This window comes from Aethalodelphis obliquidens, unplaced genomic scaffold (genome assembly GCF_003676395.1).
Source record: "Aethalodelphis obliquidens isolate GAN/ISIS:26980383/991018 unplaced genomic scaffold, ASM367639v1 scaffold35, whole genome shotgun sequence".
Taxonomy (NCBI): Eukaryota; Metazoa; Chordata; class Mammalia; order Artiodactyla; family Delphinidae; genus Aethalodelphis; species Aethalodelphis obliquidens.
In genome coordinates, this window is record NW_020837979.1 from 8,780,485 (window position 1) to 8,798,912 (window position 18,428).

Consider the following 18,428-nt stretch of genomic DNA (forward strand, 5'->3'; position numbering starts at 1 on the left):
AAAACAATTCCATTAACTATCGTCAAAAAAAATAAAGTACTTAGAAATAAATTTAACTGAAAAACTTATACTCTGAAAACTATAAAGTATTATTGAAAGAAACTGAAAAAGAGCTAAGTCAATGGAAAGACATCCCATGTCATGGATTGGAAAATTTTGTATCATTAAGATGGTGATACACTCCCCACATTGATCTGCAGATTTGAGGGAACCCCTATCTTTCAAATGCCTAGCTGGCTTCTTTGCAGAAATTGACAAGCTGATTCTACAATCAGTATTGAAATTCAAGAGAACCAGAATAGCCTCCTCTTGATTAAAGAGGAGCAAAGTTCCAGGACTCACACTTCCTGTAATTAAAACTTACTATAAAGCTACAGTAATAAAGACAGTGTGGTACTGGCATAAGGGTAGACATATAGGTCAATGGAATAGAATTGAAAATCCACACATAAATCCTCACAATTATGAACAAGTGATTTTTGATAAAGGTGCCAAGTCAATTCAATAAGGAAAGAATCATCTCTTCACCAGATGGTGCTGAGACAACTGGATATCCATTGGCAGCATAATGAAGTGTTTCCCTACCTCACACCATACACAAATGTTAACCCAAAGTGGATCAAAAACTAAACGTGAATCACCAAAATTAAAAAGTTTTATACTTTGAAGGACACTATCAAGAAAGTGAAAAGACAACCCATGGAATAGGAGAAAATAAATGTGAATTGTATATCCGATAAGGGACTTGTAACAGTTCCTTATATATTCTAGGTACAACTCAGTAATTAAAAAGATGGCCCAAGTGAAAAATGGCCAAAGGATCTGAATAGATACTTCCCAAAGAAGAGATATAAATGGCCAACGAACACATGAAAAGAGGCTCAACGTCATTAGCTATTAGGGGCATACAAATCAAAACCACAGTGCGAAAAAAAAGACCACAATGAGATGCCAACTTTATATCCACTTGTCTGGCTAAAATAAAAAAAACAGATGATAACAAGTTTGGTAAAAATGTGGAGTAATTGGAACCTTCATACACTGCTGGTGGGGATGGAAAATGGTACAGTTGTTTTGGAAAACTATTCCATAGTTCTTCAAATGGTTAAATGTAGAGTTTATATGATCCAGCAGTTCCACTCCTAGGTATATACACCCAAGAGAAATAAAAACATATCTACACAAAAAGTTACATGAATGTTCATAGCAGCATTATTCATAATAGCCAAAAATGGATCCAACTCAAATGTCCATCAGCTGATGAATGGATAAACAAACTATATCTATACAATGGGATATCATTCAGCATTAAAAGAAAATGAAGCATTGATACATGCTTCAATGTGGATGACCTTTGGAAAGATGCTAAGCAAAAGAAGCAAGTCACAAAAGACCACATATTGTATAATCCCATATATAAAAAAACGTTCAGAATAGACAAATCTATAGAGACAAAGTAGATGAGTGGTTGCCAGGTGCCAAAGTAGATGAGTGGTTGCCAGGGTTGGGGGCTGGGGTGGGGAGAGTGCACAGGGTTTCTTTTGGGGGTGATGAAAGTGTTCTACAGTTCATTGCAGTTATCATAATCTTACCTGTGAACATACTAAAACCCATTGAATTACAGATTTTTTTCTTTTAATTAATCTATTTATTTATTTATTTTTGGCTGTGTTGGGTCTTCGTTTCTGTGCAAGGGCTTTCTCTAGTTGCAGCAAACAGGGGCCACTCTTCATCGCGGTGTGCAGGCCTCTCACTATCGCGGCCTCTCATTGCGGAGCACAGGCTCCAGACGTGCAGGCTCAGTAGTTGTGGCTCACGGGCCCAGCTGCTCCGCGGCATGTGGGATCCTCCCAGACCAGGGCTCGAACCTGTGTCCCCTGCATTAGCAGGCAGATTCTCAACCACTGCACCACCAGGGAAGCCCCCGAATTATAGATTTTAAATAGGTGAATTGTGTGGTATGTGAGTTACATCTTGGCATTGGTACCTTTTTACAGTGTTGATTAAAACACAACCTGATCATCTTTTCTTGGCACCAGGAAGTCATCAGCTCATGGTCATCCATTTCTCAGGAGAACCCAGACGTTGGTGAAAAATTGCAGAGAACTCAGTAGCAGTCTTGGAGTAGGAATGTCTTCTCTCAGTTGAAATCAGAGTATGGTGGCAAGAGGCCTTCCTGGAATGAGAGCCCAGAAGTGCAGCCCTTTGCAGCCTTGGCCCTCATTCATCCCAGTGAGACCTTCAGACCTCACCCCTGGAGGCAGAAACAGCTGGTTGGAAAGTGGTGCGAGCAGCTCACTGCTCTTCTCGGATCAGGCCAGCTTGGAAGTCTAGTTTGAGGGGCTTCCCGTATTTTTTTAATGTGATGATTGTTTTTCCTCTTTTGAAACTGAAAGAAAATTAACAATAATACGCCGTTCCAATTGAAAAGCACATTCCCTCAAATCTTTATGTTGATGAGGACACTAATCCCTTTTGGTCTCTATTGTTGGTGGACAGAATTTTTACAGTATTAAAGGAACTCCATAACTTCTTAAATTCTCTTGTTATACTACTTGGATGTGACTTAGGGTTGTTTTTTTTTCGTCAGTCCTTGGTGAAGCAGTGTTTTCTAAGAGACACTCCTTTGGAAACTAGGTCCAGCAAGCTCTCAGATGTGATTAGGCAGTGAGGCTGAGCTTCATTGGTGAGAACTAGATTTCAGGGGAAGTAGAAATGTACGGCTTTCTGGTAGATTTGAATACAATAGGATTTTATATACAATGTCAGGAGATTCATGGGTTCCCCACAGTAGAACTATAGACAAGATCTCCTATTCCATAGAGTTAACAAGAAGTATTCACATACTACCGTAATGGTGGTTAGCAGTGAGATTAAGGTGTTGCCTCTTAGGCTGTGTTCTGCATCTTGGCCCTTGTAGTCTGAGTAGGTGGGTTATGAACTTCAGTGTTTGGGGCATACCTGGAGTTTAAGGTTTCCTGATTTTACAGTACTCTATTGAAGTCCCCACATTACTTGGTTTGCGTTTGTTCTAGTTGGGGATCACAACTAAGATAAATGGGACTAAAATCGTTCTGTGAGTTTAAGAGTTCATGATGATTAATGTTCAAGTATGTGAAGCTCTTCCAGGCAGTCAGCTGGCCTGGAGGCTGCACTATTCCGTATCCCCCAGTTGAGGAGCTTTGAGACTTGGAGACAGAGTCACAGCTAGTCTAGTTTAGTAGGAGTTTGGGGGCTTATGGAGCAGGGGCCTTCTCATGCTGCTTAATCTCACTGATGTTACCCATTCTAAGTAGGATGGGTATTGCTCAGTTAGCCAGTCACCTCTATCCAGGTTCCTGCACAGAGGGTTAGTTGGATGAAGAGTACTGTAGGACCAGCGACTTAGAAAGTTTTGAAAGTCTGAAAAGTATCTGTCTGGGAAGTGGCAGTGAGTGTGTTCTTTTGGTGAGCCAAGGGGACGGTCACATGGAGGTGCTGTAGAAGAGGCATTTGTTTTGTTAATTCTTATTTTTATGTAAAAGCTCATTACATAAAAATCAGAAAAGACTAAAAAACAGAACTATACACACCTTTCTAAAAATGAAAACATTGCATCATATTTAACATACTGTTTTTTTTAAACCTTTTTTTAATTTTGAAATTTTTTAGACATAGAAAAATTGAAAGTATGGTAAATACTAGATTCAGATTAATCATTAAAATTTTTTAATTTTGATATAATTTCAGACTTACAGATAACTTACAGTAATGCAACAAAGAATTCCAGAATGCTCTTCACCCAGATTTCCCAAAATGTTAATGTTTTAGTACATTGGCTTTGTCCTTTTCTTTTACGTGTATATGTGTATGTTTGTCTGTGCCTGTGCTCATGTGTGCGTGTGTGTGTGTGTGCGTGTGTGTGTCTGACCTCATGCATATGTGTATATTTTTTCTGAACTACTTAAGAGTAAATTGCCTTCATCATGTTTACTTAATCCTAAATTCTTCACTTGTCTTCCCTAAACACAGTGATAAAAATCAGGAACTTAACACTGGTAACGAATTATTATCTAATCTATTGACCTTATTCGATTTCACCAGTTGTCCCCACTGTGTCTTTTATAGCAAAATAAAACCCCAGATCCTGTGTTGCATTCAGTTGTCATATCTCTCCTTTCCTTTAATTTGGAGCCATTTTCCAGTATTTCTTTGTGTTTCAGGGTATATTAGAGACCTAGGTTTTTTGTTTGTTTGTTTGCTGGTTTTGGTTGTATCTAAGTATATACCAACCATTGTTCCATACTGATTGATCTTGAGAGCAGTGTGTCATAGTGATTGAGCCAGGGCTCTGAGGCCAGACTACCTGGTTTCAAATGCTTGTTTCACTAATTAATACCTCCGTTATCTTAAACAAGTTTTCTTAACTGTGAAATGCAGATACCAGTACTACCTCTTAGGGTTGTGAGAATTAAATGAACGCATATGTATACATTACTGAGTACAGTGGCTGGCCCAGAGTAAGCTCTCAAAAAACGCTAGCCATTCGTATTCACACCACTAAGTGACATTCCCAGAGACATTTTACCGACATCTTAGCAGTAGCTGGTGTGGCTCTGTGCTCTCCCTCTCCCCTCCCACCCTCCTTTTTTTCACATCTAGGTTCCAGGGAGCAAACTTGGCCAGCTTCCTCAACTGCACTGGGGTTTAGGTTGGTAAACCTGCTTTAAGAGAATGGCTCCTAGATGCTGGTTCATAGACTCGTATTGGTGGGTTACAGAGTTTCACTGGTTTAAGAATAGGAACAGTGAAATGACTTTTCATAAATGTGAAATGTTTTATTAATTATTTATTATAAAATTATATAGTTCTTTCTTTTTTGGTTTAGAATGTTCTTTTTAAAAATGATGTTTATTACAGATGGTTGTCCTGTCATTCATTATTATATTTTAATATATTTAGTAGGCAAAAAAAAAAAAAAGCAAGAAAAGGCATACCTATTAATCCCAAAAACATGTTTAGAGATTTTAGTGGTCCATGGCAGTCAATGGTCTGGGAATTACTGCTCTAAAAGACATATGTTTGGCTTTGTGTTTATATATGAACACCTGTGAACAATATATCTAAAAATTCATTAATTTAGTCATTGGTTGAATGAACATTTATTGACTCCCTTCTGAACACCAGACACTGTACTAAATGCTTTACATATTTCATCTTCGTAATTAACCCTGGGAGCTGTGTATTATTCTCCCTGCTTACAGTGAGGAAATAGAATCTCAGAGAGATTACACAGGTGTGAGTGGTGTAACTGCATTTAGAACCCAGGTCTCCCTGATTACAGAGGGCCGAGTGTGCTCTTTTTTACACCTAGTGGTTCGCAGCCTGTGTGCTTTGCACCTGTGGAATTTTAGCATAGGATCCATACAACCACAAGTTCATGAGTCTCTTTTCAATCAAGTTGTGCTGAAGGTGCAATACCGTGTGGAGCGCCTTGTAATACAAAAAGTTGAAGACATCTCCCCACCTTTCCAACATCAACCATTTGGACAATAGGTAGGAGTTCCTAATTTTTGATGACTCTTAAATTAGGAATGAAACTACCACCTTTGCCGGAGTCAGGGTGATTCTTCTGCCTTTGGTTCTGGCTATATATAGGCTGCTTTCCAAGGAAAGAAAATGAGCTGCTGTGTCAAATGAGTGGGTACCCAAGGAACCCTTCAAGAACTCCTGACTGGGCATAGAAGTTAAGATGGCATTTAAAGACATCGTTAATGTGAGGTGGAAGGTGGAAGGCCGAGTCAGGAGTTGCTGAAGTAGACAGATTCCAGCTCCAAAGCTGTGGGACTCTGGGTAGGGCAGTATTTCTTAACTTTGGCTGCACATCCCAGTCGTCTGTGGTGCCTCTTCAAAAATACATAGCCCCGTGCCCCATTCTAGACCTACTGAGTGAGGCTCTTTGACTGCGGGACCCACATGTATGTGGAGTTGAAAAGCTCCCCCAGGTCATCCTGAGGCCCAGCTTGCCTCTGGCTGATACTGGCTGATTGGCTGCTTCACCAGCCTTGGTAAGGCCCCCTTAGGTTAAGGATCGCCGTCCTAGGCACACCCTTGAAAGTTACAACTTCAACTTTTTTTTTTTTTTTTTTTTTTACAACTTCAACTTCTGATCACAGGTGCTGGGGTTGATAAATGAAGCAAGGCTTGGGATCATCAGAGCTCACGAGGGCATTTTCAATCCCTTCTTTCCCTAATTGTTCACTGAAGTTACGGGCTTTCTTGTCAGAAGCCCATCTCTGTAAACTGCTGATAACATACTCATGATTCCCTTGTCCTGAATGATAGTTGTAGAAGAGTAGTTTTCCAGTAGTTTAATCATCCACTGATTCATTTCATACCTTTCTGTAATCCTGTACATATGCCACCAGTGGCACAAGAGAAGAGCCGCTACTCTGAGGCTCACCCCAGACCCTTGCTGTGGCCTGTAAGGGGCTGGTGTGAGCTGGCTCCCTCCTCAGCTCACACCAGCCCCTTCTTCACTAGCTGGGTTGAAGACACCCCTGTCATCTTCTGGTCCTTGAATATGCTAACCTCATGCTTCCTGTGCCCTCAGATTTTTTGGTGGATTCTCTCTAACTACTTGGGTCTCAGCTCAGATGTCTCCTCAGAGAGATGTTTCCTCATCAGTTTCTATTGTGTTACCTATTTTATTTTCATCATAGCATTTATCAGTCTCAATTGATTTTATTTACTTACTTATTGTTTGTCCCCTCCACTCTAATGTCAGCTCCATGAGAGCAGATGTCTGCCTATCTTGTTTGCCATTGAGCGCCCAGCATCTGGGACTGTGCCTGGCTCGTAACAGGTGCTCACTAAGGATTAGAGGGCAGGAACGCTTTGGGTTCTACACCTTTGCCCACACTTCCTGTAGGGCAGGGCCGAGCTGAGCTTGTGCAGGTATCTGTTACTGCTAGTAGCTTAGAACTGTAGCAGTTTTCTGGAGCAAAGCTAAACATGCTTGAACCTTGTGATTTTTCTAAGACTGTCCTGCTGCAGCGTTCCCACAGAGCTTTTTCTTGCCCACATGTTGTCGGTTAGAATAACTGTTTGGAAATATATGTCCATAAGGCTCAATTACAGGGTAAATGATCCCTTTGGATTAGAGTTAATTTGATAGCCTCTCAAGTGATGGGATTTTTGTCTTCTGGGAAAGAGCTATATCCTCAGATCCTGGGCAGTAAAGGACATCTTGAATTTGGAAGAATTTAGCCCCATTTACCACTCCTGTCTCTCCCCTTGCTAAAGAAATACTGTAGTCTGGGTACAGACCAACTCATGGCCTGACTTTTGGACTGTCAGAGACATAAGTGAGGCCTGCTTGGAGAGTGTGATGCTGTGTGTTTTATAAAGTTTCGGAGAGTTTCAGGACCCCACGTGGGTTAGAGGGGTCTTCCTAGTGGACCCCTTTGAGAATCTGATGATAGCAGCAGACCCTCTCCTTAGAAAATGTACAAACACCTGTGCATATAGTTTTGCCTGTAGTTTTGAGGGGTATGAAGACTTGCGAAGTGCCTTCCATGGACCCTAAAATTCTGTTTGGGGATTTAGATTGGTTTGCTCATCCACCACAGCTGGGTCATAGCTCTTCCATGGCTGTTTCTTTCTGACTTGGTCTCCTGTCTTCTGTGCCCTCTCTTGTTTTTATAATAACCTGCTGGACCCTCTCAGGCCCAGAAGAGACGATATTCTCCCGGAGTCCAGGTACTCAGTTCTTGACCCACCATGGCCATCCCGTACTCCCTATGTGTCCATCCAACATTTGCTACTGTTTAGAATCCGTGTGGCTGTTGTCTCAGGAGTCACCAGTCTCTGATTTTGACTGCATCTTTACCTTGCATGTTGATTGTTTAGGACAATGAGGGACTCACCAAAGAAGTGGCATGTCTCATGTTTCCTGTCCTTTCATCCCCCTGCCTCTCTGCACTGCCTTAGCACTGGGCTTGTTCTGGAATGGTTAGCTCATTATTTCTAGGGAAGAATTTGCTCCACGAGTCTATTGGAGAGAGAGGACCTCTGAAGTAGGTGGGAAAATGGGTGGCATATGAGGAAACTTTCAGTGGGAGAACCTTGCCCTGAGTATTAGTGGGAGAAGTTATGTGTGGTGAAGCTTAAATGGGCTGGGTGGTCTTTTGACTAAGAATAGTCATCTGTGGCCGGAGAACACCACCTTGCAGCCTGGTTCTGGCACTGCCCTTTCTGAGTCCTGACCCATTTAACATCATATGCTTATAGAATTTTAGAATTTGAAAGGTGCTATCCTGAATGGAAAGATTTCCCTGATTGAACAGGTATTTTCAGAATACCTCTGTGTGCAAAATACTTGCCCTGGGGGGGAAGGGATGGAGCTAAGGTGGACACATGCAGAGAGGCATAATAAATGATTTTTCTCTTCAAGAAGTTTACATGACCATTACACACACACACACACACACACGAAGAAAAACAACAGTCTTGTGTAGACTATAAGTGCCAAATGGCGATCTTTGGGAGGATTCCAGTCAGACTCCAGAGTGTCAGAGGGGCCATTCCAGATCCACCCCAAATGGGTGCAAGGAGGATTCCTGAAGGCAGGTAGAGAGGTCAGTCACCTCTGGGCCATGTCCCTCGAGTGACCATCTCAGTGTGGATTCTTGGGGGCTGCTAGTGATGCGACAGAGTGGTTGTCTGGTCTGCTGTGAGGACCTCAGCTTTATGTGCAGAATTCCTGATGCTGTTTGCACAGGTGTTCCTAAGAGTACTTCCTCACCGTTCTCTGCTTTTCCTTCCCTGCTTTCCCAGCGGGTTTTCCCCTACATCTCAGCCATGGTGAACAATGGCTCCCTCAGCTATGATCACGAGCGGGACGGGCGGCCTACAGAGCTGGGGGGCTGTACGGCCATTGTCCGCAATCTCCATTATGACACCTTCCTTGTGATTCGCTATGTCAAGAGGCATTTGACGGTGAGTCCCTGTTCTGGACCTGTTGGCGATATGGGCTGTCTCGCTCCCACTTCCATGGCCTGGCCCTGATTTATCACTTTTTTATTTTTATTTTTTTGCGGTACGTCGGCCTCTCACTGTTGCGGGCCTAGCCGCTCTGTGGCATGTGGGATCTTCGCGGACCGGGGCACGAACCCGTGTCCCCTGCATCGGCAGGCGGACTCTCAACCACTGCGCCACCAGGGAAGCCCTATCTCTTCTTTTTATTCTAGATAATGATGGACATCGATGGCAAGCATGAGTGGAGGGACTGCATAGAGGTGCCCGGTGTCCGTCTGCCCCGGGGCTACTACTTCGGCACCTCCTCCATCACTGGGGATCTCTCAGGTACTGCCATGTGCGTTCCTTACTTGCCCTAACTGAGATCACATCTCAATAGGCAGCCTGGGTGAGGCTTCTCAGAGGGGAGAGCCAGCCATGCAGAACTCTGGCAAACAAGTGCCCTGTGAGCGCTTATCTTCCTGCATTCTCGTGTTGAGATCCCTTAAAAGCCCAGGCCGGCGGTTATCTAGCACAGTTGTCTTCGGGAGATGTTTGGTGCTAATGGAAAGCAGTGTTTGCCTCTACATCAAGCCAGCTCTTCCAGCCTGTGTTTTGAGTTCTGTGCTTTCCTATTTCTTGTGCCTCTTTTTATAGCCAGGTTCCTGTCCTTTCACCTAATGTGCTTAGTTCCCTTTCTCTTAACAAAGCTTTTCCTTGACTCTGCCCTCCCTCTTCCGACCCCCAGACTCTCCTTTGTGCTCAGACTTTTGAATGTGTTGTGTGTGCAGATGCTTGCGTTTCTAAGACATCCACCTCTGTAGATTTACCCCCATGGTAAATGCTGCACTCAGGCCTGTGTCTCTGCCATGCTATTAGCACAAGTAGTTTTGCAAAAGCTCTTCTGTTTCTTCGCTGTTCTGTGTGCTTGCTGTTGGTCCTCTCTTCAGCTTGTTTGACCAATTGCTCTGAAACCCCTGCCTTCCTTGACTTATGTGGCGTTAGCAGTACCGGGCTTTTCTACTGTTCTCTCTCCTCTGGATTTTCTTCCTACTTGTTTCCGATTAGAAGCTTCTTTTATGTGCTTATTCTCTCCCTTGGCTTTAGCATCAATCATAACATCTTTTCAGAAGAGGTAAAGAATTAAACTTTTGGTTCTTTTGATATAATGTATTATGAGTGAAGCTAGGATGAAGTAGAACTTTCTTCTGGCAAGAAAGAAAGGCAAATACCCATCTGAAATGGGCAGCATCCACTCAGTTTCAGCCGTTGTTGCCAATAGAAAATGTGGGCTCAATGAGGCCATGTCTTCTAGTTTTTCAAGAGAAGCTGGAAATCTGGATTTTTTTAATGAAATCTGATTTTGTAAATCCTGGCAACTAATTTTTTTTAAAAAATCAACCTTATTGAGATATGCTTTCCACATAACAGAAGCATATAGTGTGAAGAGATTTGACAAATATTTACATATTATAACCACCATCCCAGTCAAGATACAGAATGTTTCCATCAGGGAAAAGTTCTCTTGTGCCCCTTTGCAGGATTCCTCCCTTATCTTGCCTCCAGGCAACCATTGATCTGCTTCCTGTCACTTATAAGAGATTAATTTTGGCAGCCAGTTCTAAATACTGTGCAGGTAGGCCAGAACTGTGGGACATCTTACCTTGGCACAGGTAAGGGGAGGCACAGGCTGGAGATCTTTGCTATGGAATCTTGTTATATGACTCAAGTTGAAAGAGGTATCCCTGTCCACAAGTTTCCTGTGAGCTTGCAGGCTTCTGGGACCTGCTCAGTTAACCTCCTGTTGTACTTGTCAGTGGGAAGTTGTTCCCAACTGTTGGAAATGGCCAAAGAGTAATTTTTTGTTTATCCTAAGGAGTCCTTTGTTCTAAGTTCTTGGCAATAATGCCTAGGTTAGGACATCCATGTTCTCCACCTGTAGGATACCCCTAAATACAAATTGCGTCTTTCTATTAAGGTCTTTCTTGTTAACATCTTAACTTGTTTTGCTGTGGATTATTGGAAACTGCTGAGAAAGGACACATGACAGCTGTCCCAGCCTTTGATGCCCCTACATTGTGAGGAGCATCACTGTGGTTCTTTATCCTGTCCCATGGTTTAATCTCAGTCCTGGCAGAGAAAACATTTTTTCTAATTGAAGGTAAATCCAGTTTTTTTACCTGGGGGTCTGCTAAAGATTCTGAGAGTCCAAGCAGCTATAAATGCCATCCTAATAATAGAGATGGCAAGAAATCCGGTCTGCAAAAAACAACCTAGTAGCAGTGAGCACCCCTAGCACCCATATTTGTGGTCTCTTAGTACAAATACCAATACTAACGGGAACAGGAGCTTCTTGGGGAAATGGCTAATGCCGGGTCTAAGGTAGGAAATACAGGCTGAAAACTTCCTAGAAAAGCAAGGAAGATACCAAAAACTTCTGGGTTCGTGTAAAAGGACTTGGGAGCCAACTTCAGTAGGCTCCCACTGGATAAACTTGGGTTGGGTTGAGCTTCAGTAAGAGATACAACTTCAGTGTATTGAGACGCGTCAAGTATGTTTGACTGTCTGAATTTATAACGTTACTTTAAAAAAGGAGAGAAAAAATTGAGTCCCTAACTTCTTCATCCTTCTCTGGTAATTAATAGTGAGATTCAGGGTCACAGTTACTGCAAAGAATTAGGCACAGTCCAGAAGGGAAGTGTGTTCCAGGCCAATAGCTGTGCCCTGCTCATGGCCCGTTAAACAGCTGCTGTGAGGCCCTCTCCTGTCTTGCTTGTGTGTGTTGTCCATGTTAAAGGGAAGCTGTGGGGCTACTGTGTCTCCTTTCACTAGAAGGTTTTACGTGTGATTGGGGGTTAGTTCTTGTATCGTCTCTAAATTTTATTTTATTTTTATTTATTTATTTTTATAACATTGACTTTCCTTTTTTTATATATTTTATTTATTTATTTATTTATGGCTGCGTCGGGTCTTAGTTGTGGCTCGCGGGATCTTCATTGCAGCATGCAGGATCTTTCGTTGTGGCACGCGGGCTTCTCTCTCTCTAGTTGTGGCGTGCGGGTTTTCTCTCTAGTTGTGCGCGGGCTCCAGGGCGTGTGAGCTCTGCAGTTGTGGCACCGCAGCTCCAGAGCACGTGGGCTCTGTAGTTTGCAGCACGCCGGCTCTCTACTTGAGGTGCCGTGGGCTAGTTGCCCCGAGGCATGCGGGATTGTAGTTCCCCGACCAGGGATCGAACTCGCGTCCCCTGCATTGGAAGGCGGATTCTTTACCACTGGACCACCAGGGAAGTCCCTCTCTAAATTTTAAAATTATATAGGTAATGCATGCTTGTTGATAAAAAGTATAAATGCAGGATAATGTAGAATATTCCCTGTTCTTTGTCCTTATTTTTAGATGAGAAACAAGTTTCAGTTATTTTTTTTCAGGTCACTTTGTTAGCTGTGGATTAGAAGCTTGAACCAAGACATTCTGTTCAGGGTGGCTTGAGTAATCCTTGTTCTCTTTTTCTTTAGACAACCATGATGTCATTTCCCTGAAGCTGTTTGAGCTGACGGTGGAGAGAACCCCAGAAGAGGAGAAGCTGCATCGAGATGTGTTCCTGCCCTCGGTGGACAACATGAAACTGCCCGAGAGTGAGCACGGGGGATCCTGGGGAAAGGCCCCATGGCCAGTGAGGAGGCTGAGGGCTGTGGGGGTCTGGGGTGACATGCAGTACAGCTGGGCGGGGCTGCCTGTTTTCGGGGTTCTTCTCCGAAGCACTTGGAGCACTTGCCCCTGCTTTCTCGCTTGTCTCTGTGTTACAGATGAGCAGACTGTGGGCTGTTAGGTTTTAAATTGCGGCATCTGGAAAGGGAGAGTCTGAGCTCTAGCTCCCAGAAATGGGGACTCGATAGCTTGTTGGTTGGCCCTTCCCACCGGGCGGGCTTCCTCATTCTGACTTGCTTCTCTCTTGCTTTCTTAGTGACAGCCCCGCTGCCGCCCCTGAGTGGCCTGGCCCTGTTTCTCATCGTCTTTTTCTCTTTGGTGTTTTCCGTATTTGCCATTGTCATTGGGCTCATACTCTACAACAAATGGCAGGACCAGAGCCGAAAGCGCTTCTACTGAGCCCTCCTGCGATCACGACCTCTGTGACTGTCACCCAGGAGTATGGGAGGAGCAGGCACTGGCCTGAGCACATAGCCAGGCGGGTCTTCTCTCGTCTCCAGCAGCTGGTCAAGGACTCGGTTCTGTCACTGGAGCTTTGAGTGCAGGGACGCTGCGTTCCCATGGTCACCCATGAGGACGTCTAACTCTGGATCAGGAAGCCCACCCCCCTGGGCAATGCTGCTGTGATGTGCCTTTCCCCGCAGTCCTGCCACTTGGGAGCGAAGAGGGATGGAGAGAACATAGGCTGTCATGATGCCAAAACCACCCGAAAGAGTGTCATAGCCCAGGCTGCCTTGTTGTTGGGCTCAGAGGACCCTCGTACTTCATTCTTAAATCTGCAAAGACTAGAAAACTGATAACTCCTCATACCTTCCAGCCATCTGTCCACTGGTTTTTGCTTTTTGTCTAAGCCTCTCTCCACCTGAGGAGCTTTCCTTGGAAATCTGGATGGAAACTTCTTCCCTGCCTTGCCTTCCTCCCCTCCATTCATTGTCCTCTGCAGATGCAACCTGAGCTGGAAAAGACATCTGGCTGCCTCTCTCTTGGGGCCTGGGGCTACACAACAAACTTGAGTTTCACTGACCCTCATTAGGTGGCCGTAGGGAGGGGGCATTCTGCTGGGGCTCACGGCTCTAGCCTTTGTTCTTGCGGGTGATCTTGGTTCTGTTGGTGTGGTCATGACCCTCCCAATTAGGTCCCTTTAGGCCCTCAGCCAGGTTTGGCTGAAAGCTGGTGTGCAGGTCAAGAGAAGCTTGGGAGACGTCACGGATGCAGTGGGACTAACTGTGAAACTGACTGCTCCACTTTTTGACACCGAAAGCAACACCTGTCACATGATCTGACCACGTGGAGATGTTTCTGGACTCTCTGGAGCCTGCTTAGCTGCATGTCTTGTGTTCATCATAATTTTTGGAAGCCTACTTAGAGTGTTCAAAATGTAAGGAAACTTTGTTCTTATAGCCTGAGCTTGGATACTGCCCAAAGAGGAAACCTGGCTTCTCTTTCTTAATGGATAAGGAATGGTTGTTGTAAATCTGGAAGCAGTAGACCCCCGGCATCTGTGCCTGGAAGAGTTCATTGTCATTTGAGCAGCCGAGCCTGAGTGTCCTCTGTGGGTCAGCCCTGATTCCACTGCCTTACCTGATGAGGGGTCACGTGCTGCTCACCTGTCTGCCCTGTGATTCCATCGCTAACAGGCCGGAGGCTCCCTGGAGGGCTTGGACTCTGAGCTCTCCTAGCTCTGTGCTTCTGTAGCCTGAGGGAAAGTCTTAACATGGCTGATGGAAACCAAACGTGAACTTCTGAGTGGCCTTCCTTTTACGGGTGGGTTTGGCTGAGCCGTAAGCCATCCACGCTTGCCCTGCCTTCTGGGTTGGGAAAGCCCTCTGCTCAGCCCTGAAGGAGAGGAGGGTTACCTTGCCTGGCTGTGGGTTTCTGTTGTCCTCAGCTTTCTTGTATCCTTCCCATAGGCGGTAGTGCTCTCGTGCAGGTGGGATGACAGTGGGACCCTCCTGACCTCCCCCCATGGCAGAGCGGCTCCAGAGTGACAGAGGGTCAGCTGGGGCCCCGGGCTTGGCTTTCGGACCAGGTGGAACTGAGAAAGCAAATGGCTGTTCTGTGTTTTTGAGTTCCGGGGGAGATTGGCTAGACCCCTGCAGTGGGAGGACACCGGTGGGCTCGTGAGCTGGCCGGGGCAGGGGTGCAGGAGGGGCAGCTCAGCGTGGAGATCGTCACACTTGTGGCTTTTGTGTGATTCTAGCTTATGAGGTCCTTGAGGCTCTGTGAAGAGGGTGGGGAAGACGTGAAATGCAGCCCCCCCACCCGGGCCAGCTGCAGAGCAGTGTGTGGTGCAAGGAAACAGTCTGACTAGCGTGGTAGGTTCTGCTCTGGCTCTCCCCTTTTGTTCTAGAAACATGCTTCCCGTCATGAGTGGGGCCGAAGGTCGTTCTGGGCGCTGGAGTCCCAGCTGTGTCCCAGAGGAGGGGGCCACCTGGTCACGTGAGGGGTGAGAGCGGTGGCCTCGGCCGGCTGCTTACCCCGCGTGAGCCACCTTTCCTCACAGGTGCCCTTCCTTGCCTTCTGTTTTCCTGTGATGTCAGGGCCTCTTAGAGTGGAAGAGTCCCTGGAGACTCGAGGAGGTGCGTAAGGGTGACATCATCCCCATCCTTGTGAGTCTTGTCTGAGAGCCTGGCGTTTTCAGCCTTTCATGGTGTTGTGAACCCCCCCCCCCACAAATTACAGGGTGGCTCCATTACAAAAGTTGTTTATTTCAGTGGAAAATTACAACTCTGCCCTTCTTGTTGGAAGTGGTCTGAACAGAACGGCCAGAATATCCCGAGACCCCGGAAACAAGGAACTGGTAGGAAGCCCAAGGGTAGTGCTGTGGATGAGCAGGAGAAAAGCCTGGCAGACACGGGGGGAATTAGTCTGGTGGGGCTGGAAGTTCTGGGAAAATAGCTCACAGGTGATTTATGTGTCCCTGGAGGAGTTTCAGCTTATGGCCTGTTGTAGATTTCAGGTTCTGATGGGAGTGGTGAAGTTGGAAGAGTTGGCGTTGCTGGTGTTTAGTGAATTGATGATATTGGCGTATATTTGAATGGGAGCGCTCAGCCGAAGTTCAGGCTTGACCCAGCTCATGGCCAAATAGTTCTAGAGAGAATAGATAAGAGTTCGCCTGAAGTAGCAACCTGAGGGCTCTCTCTTGGGTCATCCCGAGAGCAGCTGTGCCTTTTCCCCTGTCTCCAAGGTTGTCACTCACCGGAGCTGAATAGATAAAGTTGAACAGCAGAAGCCCTATAAGCAGGATGATTGAGATGGCTATGATTTTGAAGCGGTAGCGTTTCCAGAAAACATGGATGAACCTTGTAACGGGTGACCGAAACCACATGAGCAAGGTATGGGTGCGTCTGTCCAGGAGCAGAGATGGCAGAGAATGGAGGGCAGAGGGAAACTTCAGGTCAAGCAATCCAGAGCAAAGGTCTTTCATTTTAAAAAAGCAACTTCTGCTTCTGCCCTCCCCCGTCCCCAGCTGTTCTCCCCGATTGAGCCGGAGTGGGGAGGTGGGGGGCGGTAATTATCCCTCTTTACTTGTCAGCCTCCTTCCCTGGTCACCACCCCATACAGACTGCTAGGCCCCGCAGCTCAGCTTTGTGATCGAGGAAGAGGCTTGGTGCCTTTGCCCTGCAGGACCCTTACAGGGGAGGATGGAGTGTAGGGTATTGGTTGGGTTCCGACTGGCCTCTTCCTGCTGCCTTGATTAAGGCTTCCTTCTCTGTCAAAATCTCCAGGGTCATCTTCACTTTACCCTAGAAACACCATGGGTGGTGGGAGCTGAGCTCAGACGGCAGGAGCAAGGATAGTTTTAAAGGCCTCTTCCCAGGGTCCAGAAAGGGAAAGGGATTTAGCTCAGGCCCCCAGGGTCTGTCAGAGCCAAGTTACGCGGCACAGTAGTCAGCCCTGTCCTAGGCAATAGGCACCTTCCCCAGCGCCTACCGACAAGCGCCATTTGCCGCCATCGAGGACCTGGCAAGGCCACCAGCCGCTTACAGTCTTCATCTTAAAGAGGGAGCAGTGCTTGTACTGGAGGAAGTGAGGCCGCTTGGGGTCAGCATCCATCATCCTGATGGAGCATAGCTTGGCGTGCCGGGCCGGGAGGGGCATGTCAGACAAATCCAGCTCCAGGACCCCTGAGCCCAGAGAAATGCCGTCAGCAAAAAGGAGCTCCCTGTCCTGTGGTCACGGGCCCTGTGCCAGGATCTCACCCAGGAAGTCATCCGCGGAGATGATGTTATTGTCCCAGATCTGGATGATGAGCCGGGCTGGGAACTTCATCACCGTGGGGTCCAGGCTCCATATGTAGTCCTGGAGGATGGCAGGAGAGCATATTTCCGGCCTGTCTCCTCTGAGAGTTCCTTTGGCCACTTAGCAGCCCATCACCCAGCAGTGATGGACCATTGAGGAGGAGGAGAAAGTTGGGGAGGGGGAGCGGGGAGTGGTTCCACCCAAGGCCACATTCCAAGTGTCTTGGTGCAGCTCGCAGGCTCTGAGGGGAGAGGTAGGAGTGCATCCCGCTCCTGGGCCTGTTACCTTCTGACTCAAGACGCACGCTTGCTCTGTTGCCAGGTAGTCCAAGGTGAAGATGAACCGCCAATTGAAGATGCCCTCCCCCGTCAGGGAGTGGTAGTGGACATCTGTCTTCTGCATGTCCTTCTCCAGCCCGAATAACCACCTGGGGCCAAAGTCCACTCACCTGGGGTTCACTCGGATTGTCCCCACCCCTAGCTGGAGCCCTGGGAGGAGGGCTGCCCAGTAGACGCCAGGCACGGGTGGAAATGGAGAGACAGAACTGGGCAAGTCTGAGGGCACTCTGACGGAGCCCCGCTCCTCTCCCTCACCCTTTGACGTAGATGTCGCTCATCCTCTCGGTACTTAAACTGTTTTCCTTCAGGTCCATGTGGGCAGTTTTCCAGATAATGCAGCGCAGCTCATACCTGTAGCCACTGTTCTCTGAGGCTTTGCTGAGGAATAGCTCCCCAGCTGCAACCTCGGTGAGGGAAGAGAGGCCTGGGAGGCTGCCCTCCGTGCCCACCCAAGTCGTGCTGCGTTTGGGGGACCACAGGGAAAGGAGGCCCCCCAGTTTCCCAACAGAGGAAAAGAATCACCGTGACTCAGTGTTGGAGCCCACTGGTGCTCCACACGCTGGGAAGGCCACACCGAGTGGTGCAGTTGCTCGGGAGATGGGTGTCACTCACCTCCTAGGCTTTCTGGGCCCAATGTTGAATGGGGGGCCAGGAGGACCAAGCTTCTTGGGGAAGATGTCCACCCACATTTGCACCTTTCCCTAGAGTGGAGATGGATTCGCTGGCTGGGGTTGGCCAGCCCCCGTTCTCCGCATCCTGGTCTGGGGGGGGCCCTGTCTCAGCTTCTAGGTCTGCTGAGGCTGTGTTTCCAACACCGAGTGGTGGGGTATCGAGGCATCTGGGAGGTGGGATGGACTTCAGACCGGAAGTCAGCACACCGCCCCTCAGCTTCCACTTGTTTCTTTTTTTGCCTGGGAGAATAGTGCAGTAAGGCTGGGAGCATAGGATGGCTACGAGGCTGATGGCTGTGGCGCACGGATGTCAAGTGTAACCGGGGTCTGGAGGGTTGATGCCATTTAACAGGTCCTGCTGGACAGCCTCTCTGGATGGCGCTCCAGAATGGGATTGGGGCTGCAATTATTAGCCACCTTAGTGGCCCTGAGTAAGAGTAAACTAGGTGATCTCCAGGTCATTTTATGTTGTGGA

General features: G+C 46.8%; 2 protein-coding genes across 10 annotated transcripts in view; one reads left to right on the forward strand and one right to left on the reverse strand.

Annotated features, from left to right (window-relative positions):
* LMAN2L (lectin, mannose binding 2 like) overlaps window positions 1–14,435 on the forward strand; it is a 39,536-nt gene extending 25,101 nt beyond the window's left edge. For 8 of the 9 annotated variants that reach the window (XM_027128940.1, XM_027128933.1, XM_027128932.1 and 5 more), the window contains 4 exons: window positions 8,818–8,979; window positions 9,231–9,345; window positions 12,510–12,629; window positions 12,959–14,435. In XM_027128940.1, coding sequence (XP_026984741.1) covers window positions 8,818–8,979; window positions 9,231–9,345; window positions 12,510–12,629; window positions 12,959–13,101 — 540 coding nt within the window. In that variant the 3' untranslated portion in view covers window positions 13,102–14,435. The remainder of the gene's footprint in view (window positions 1–8,817; window positions 8,980–9,230; window positions 9,346–12,509; window positions 12,630–12,958) is intronic. The other variant, XM_027128936.1, reaches the window with a different exon arrangement.
* Window positions 14,436–15,565: 1,130 nt separating this feature from the next.
* FER1L5 (fer-1 like family member 5) overlaps window positions 15,566–18,428 on the reverse strand; it is a 35,764-nt gene continuing 32,901 nt past the window's right edge. The window contains 9 exon segments of the mRNA XM_027128629.1: window positions 15,566–15,672; window positions 15,675–15,792; window positions 15,902–16,049; window positions 16,339–16,448; window positions 16,636–16,829; window positions 16,905–17,004; window positions 17,230–17,371; window positions 17,538–17,633; window positions 17,895–17,983. Of these exon segments, the coding sequence (XP_026984430.1) occupies window positions 15,566–15,672; window positions 15,675–15,792; window positions 15,902–16,049; window positions 16,339–16,448; window positions 16,636–16,829; window positions 16,905–17,004; window positions 17,230–17,371; window positions 17,538–17,633; window positions 17,895–17,983 (1,104 nt within the window).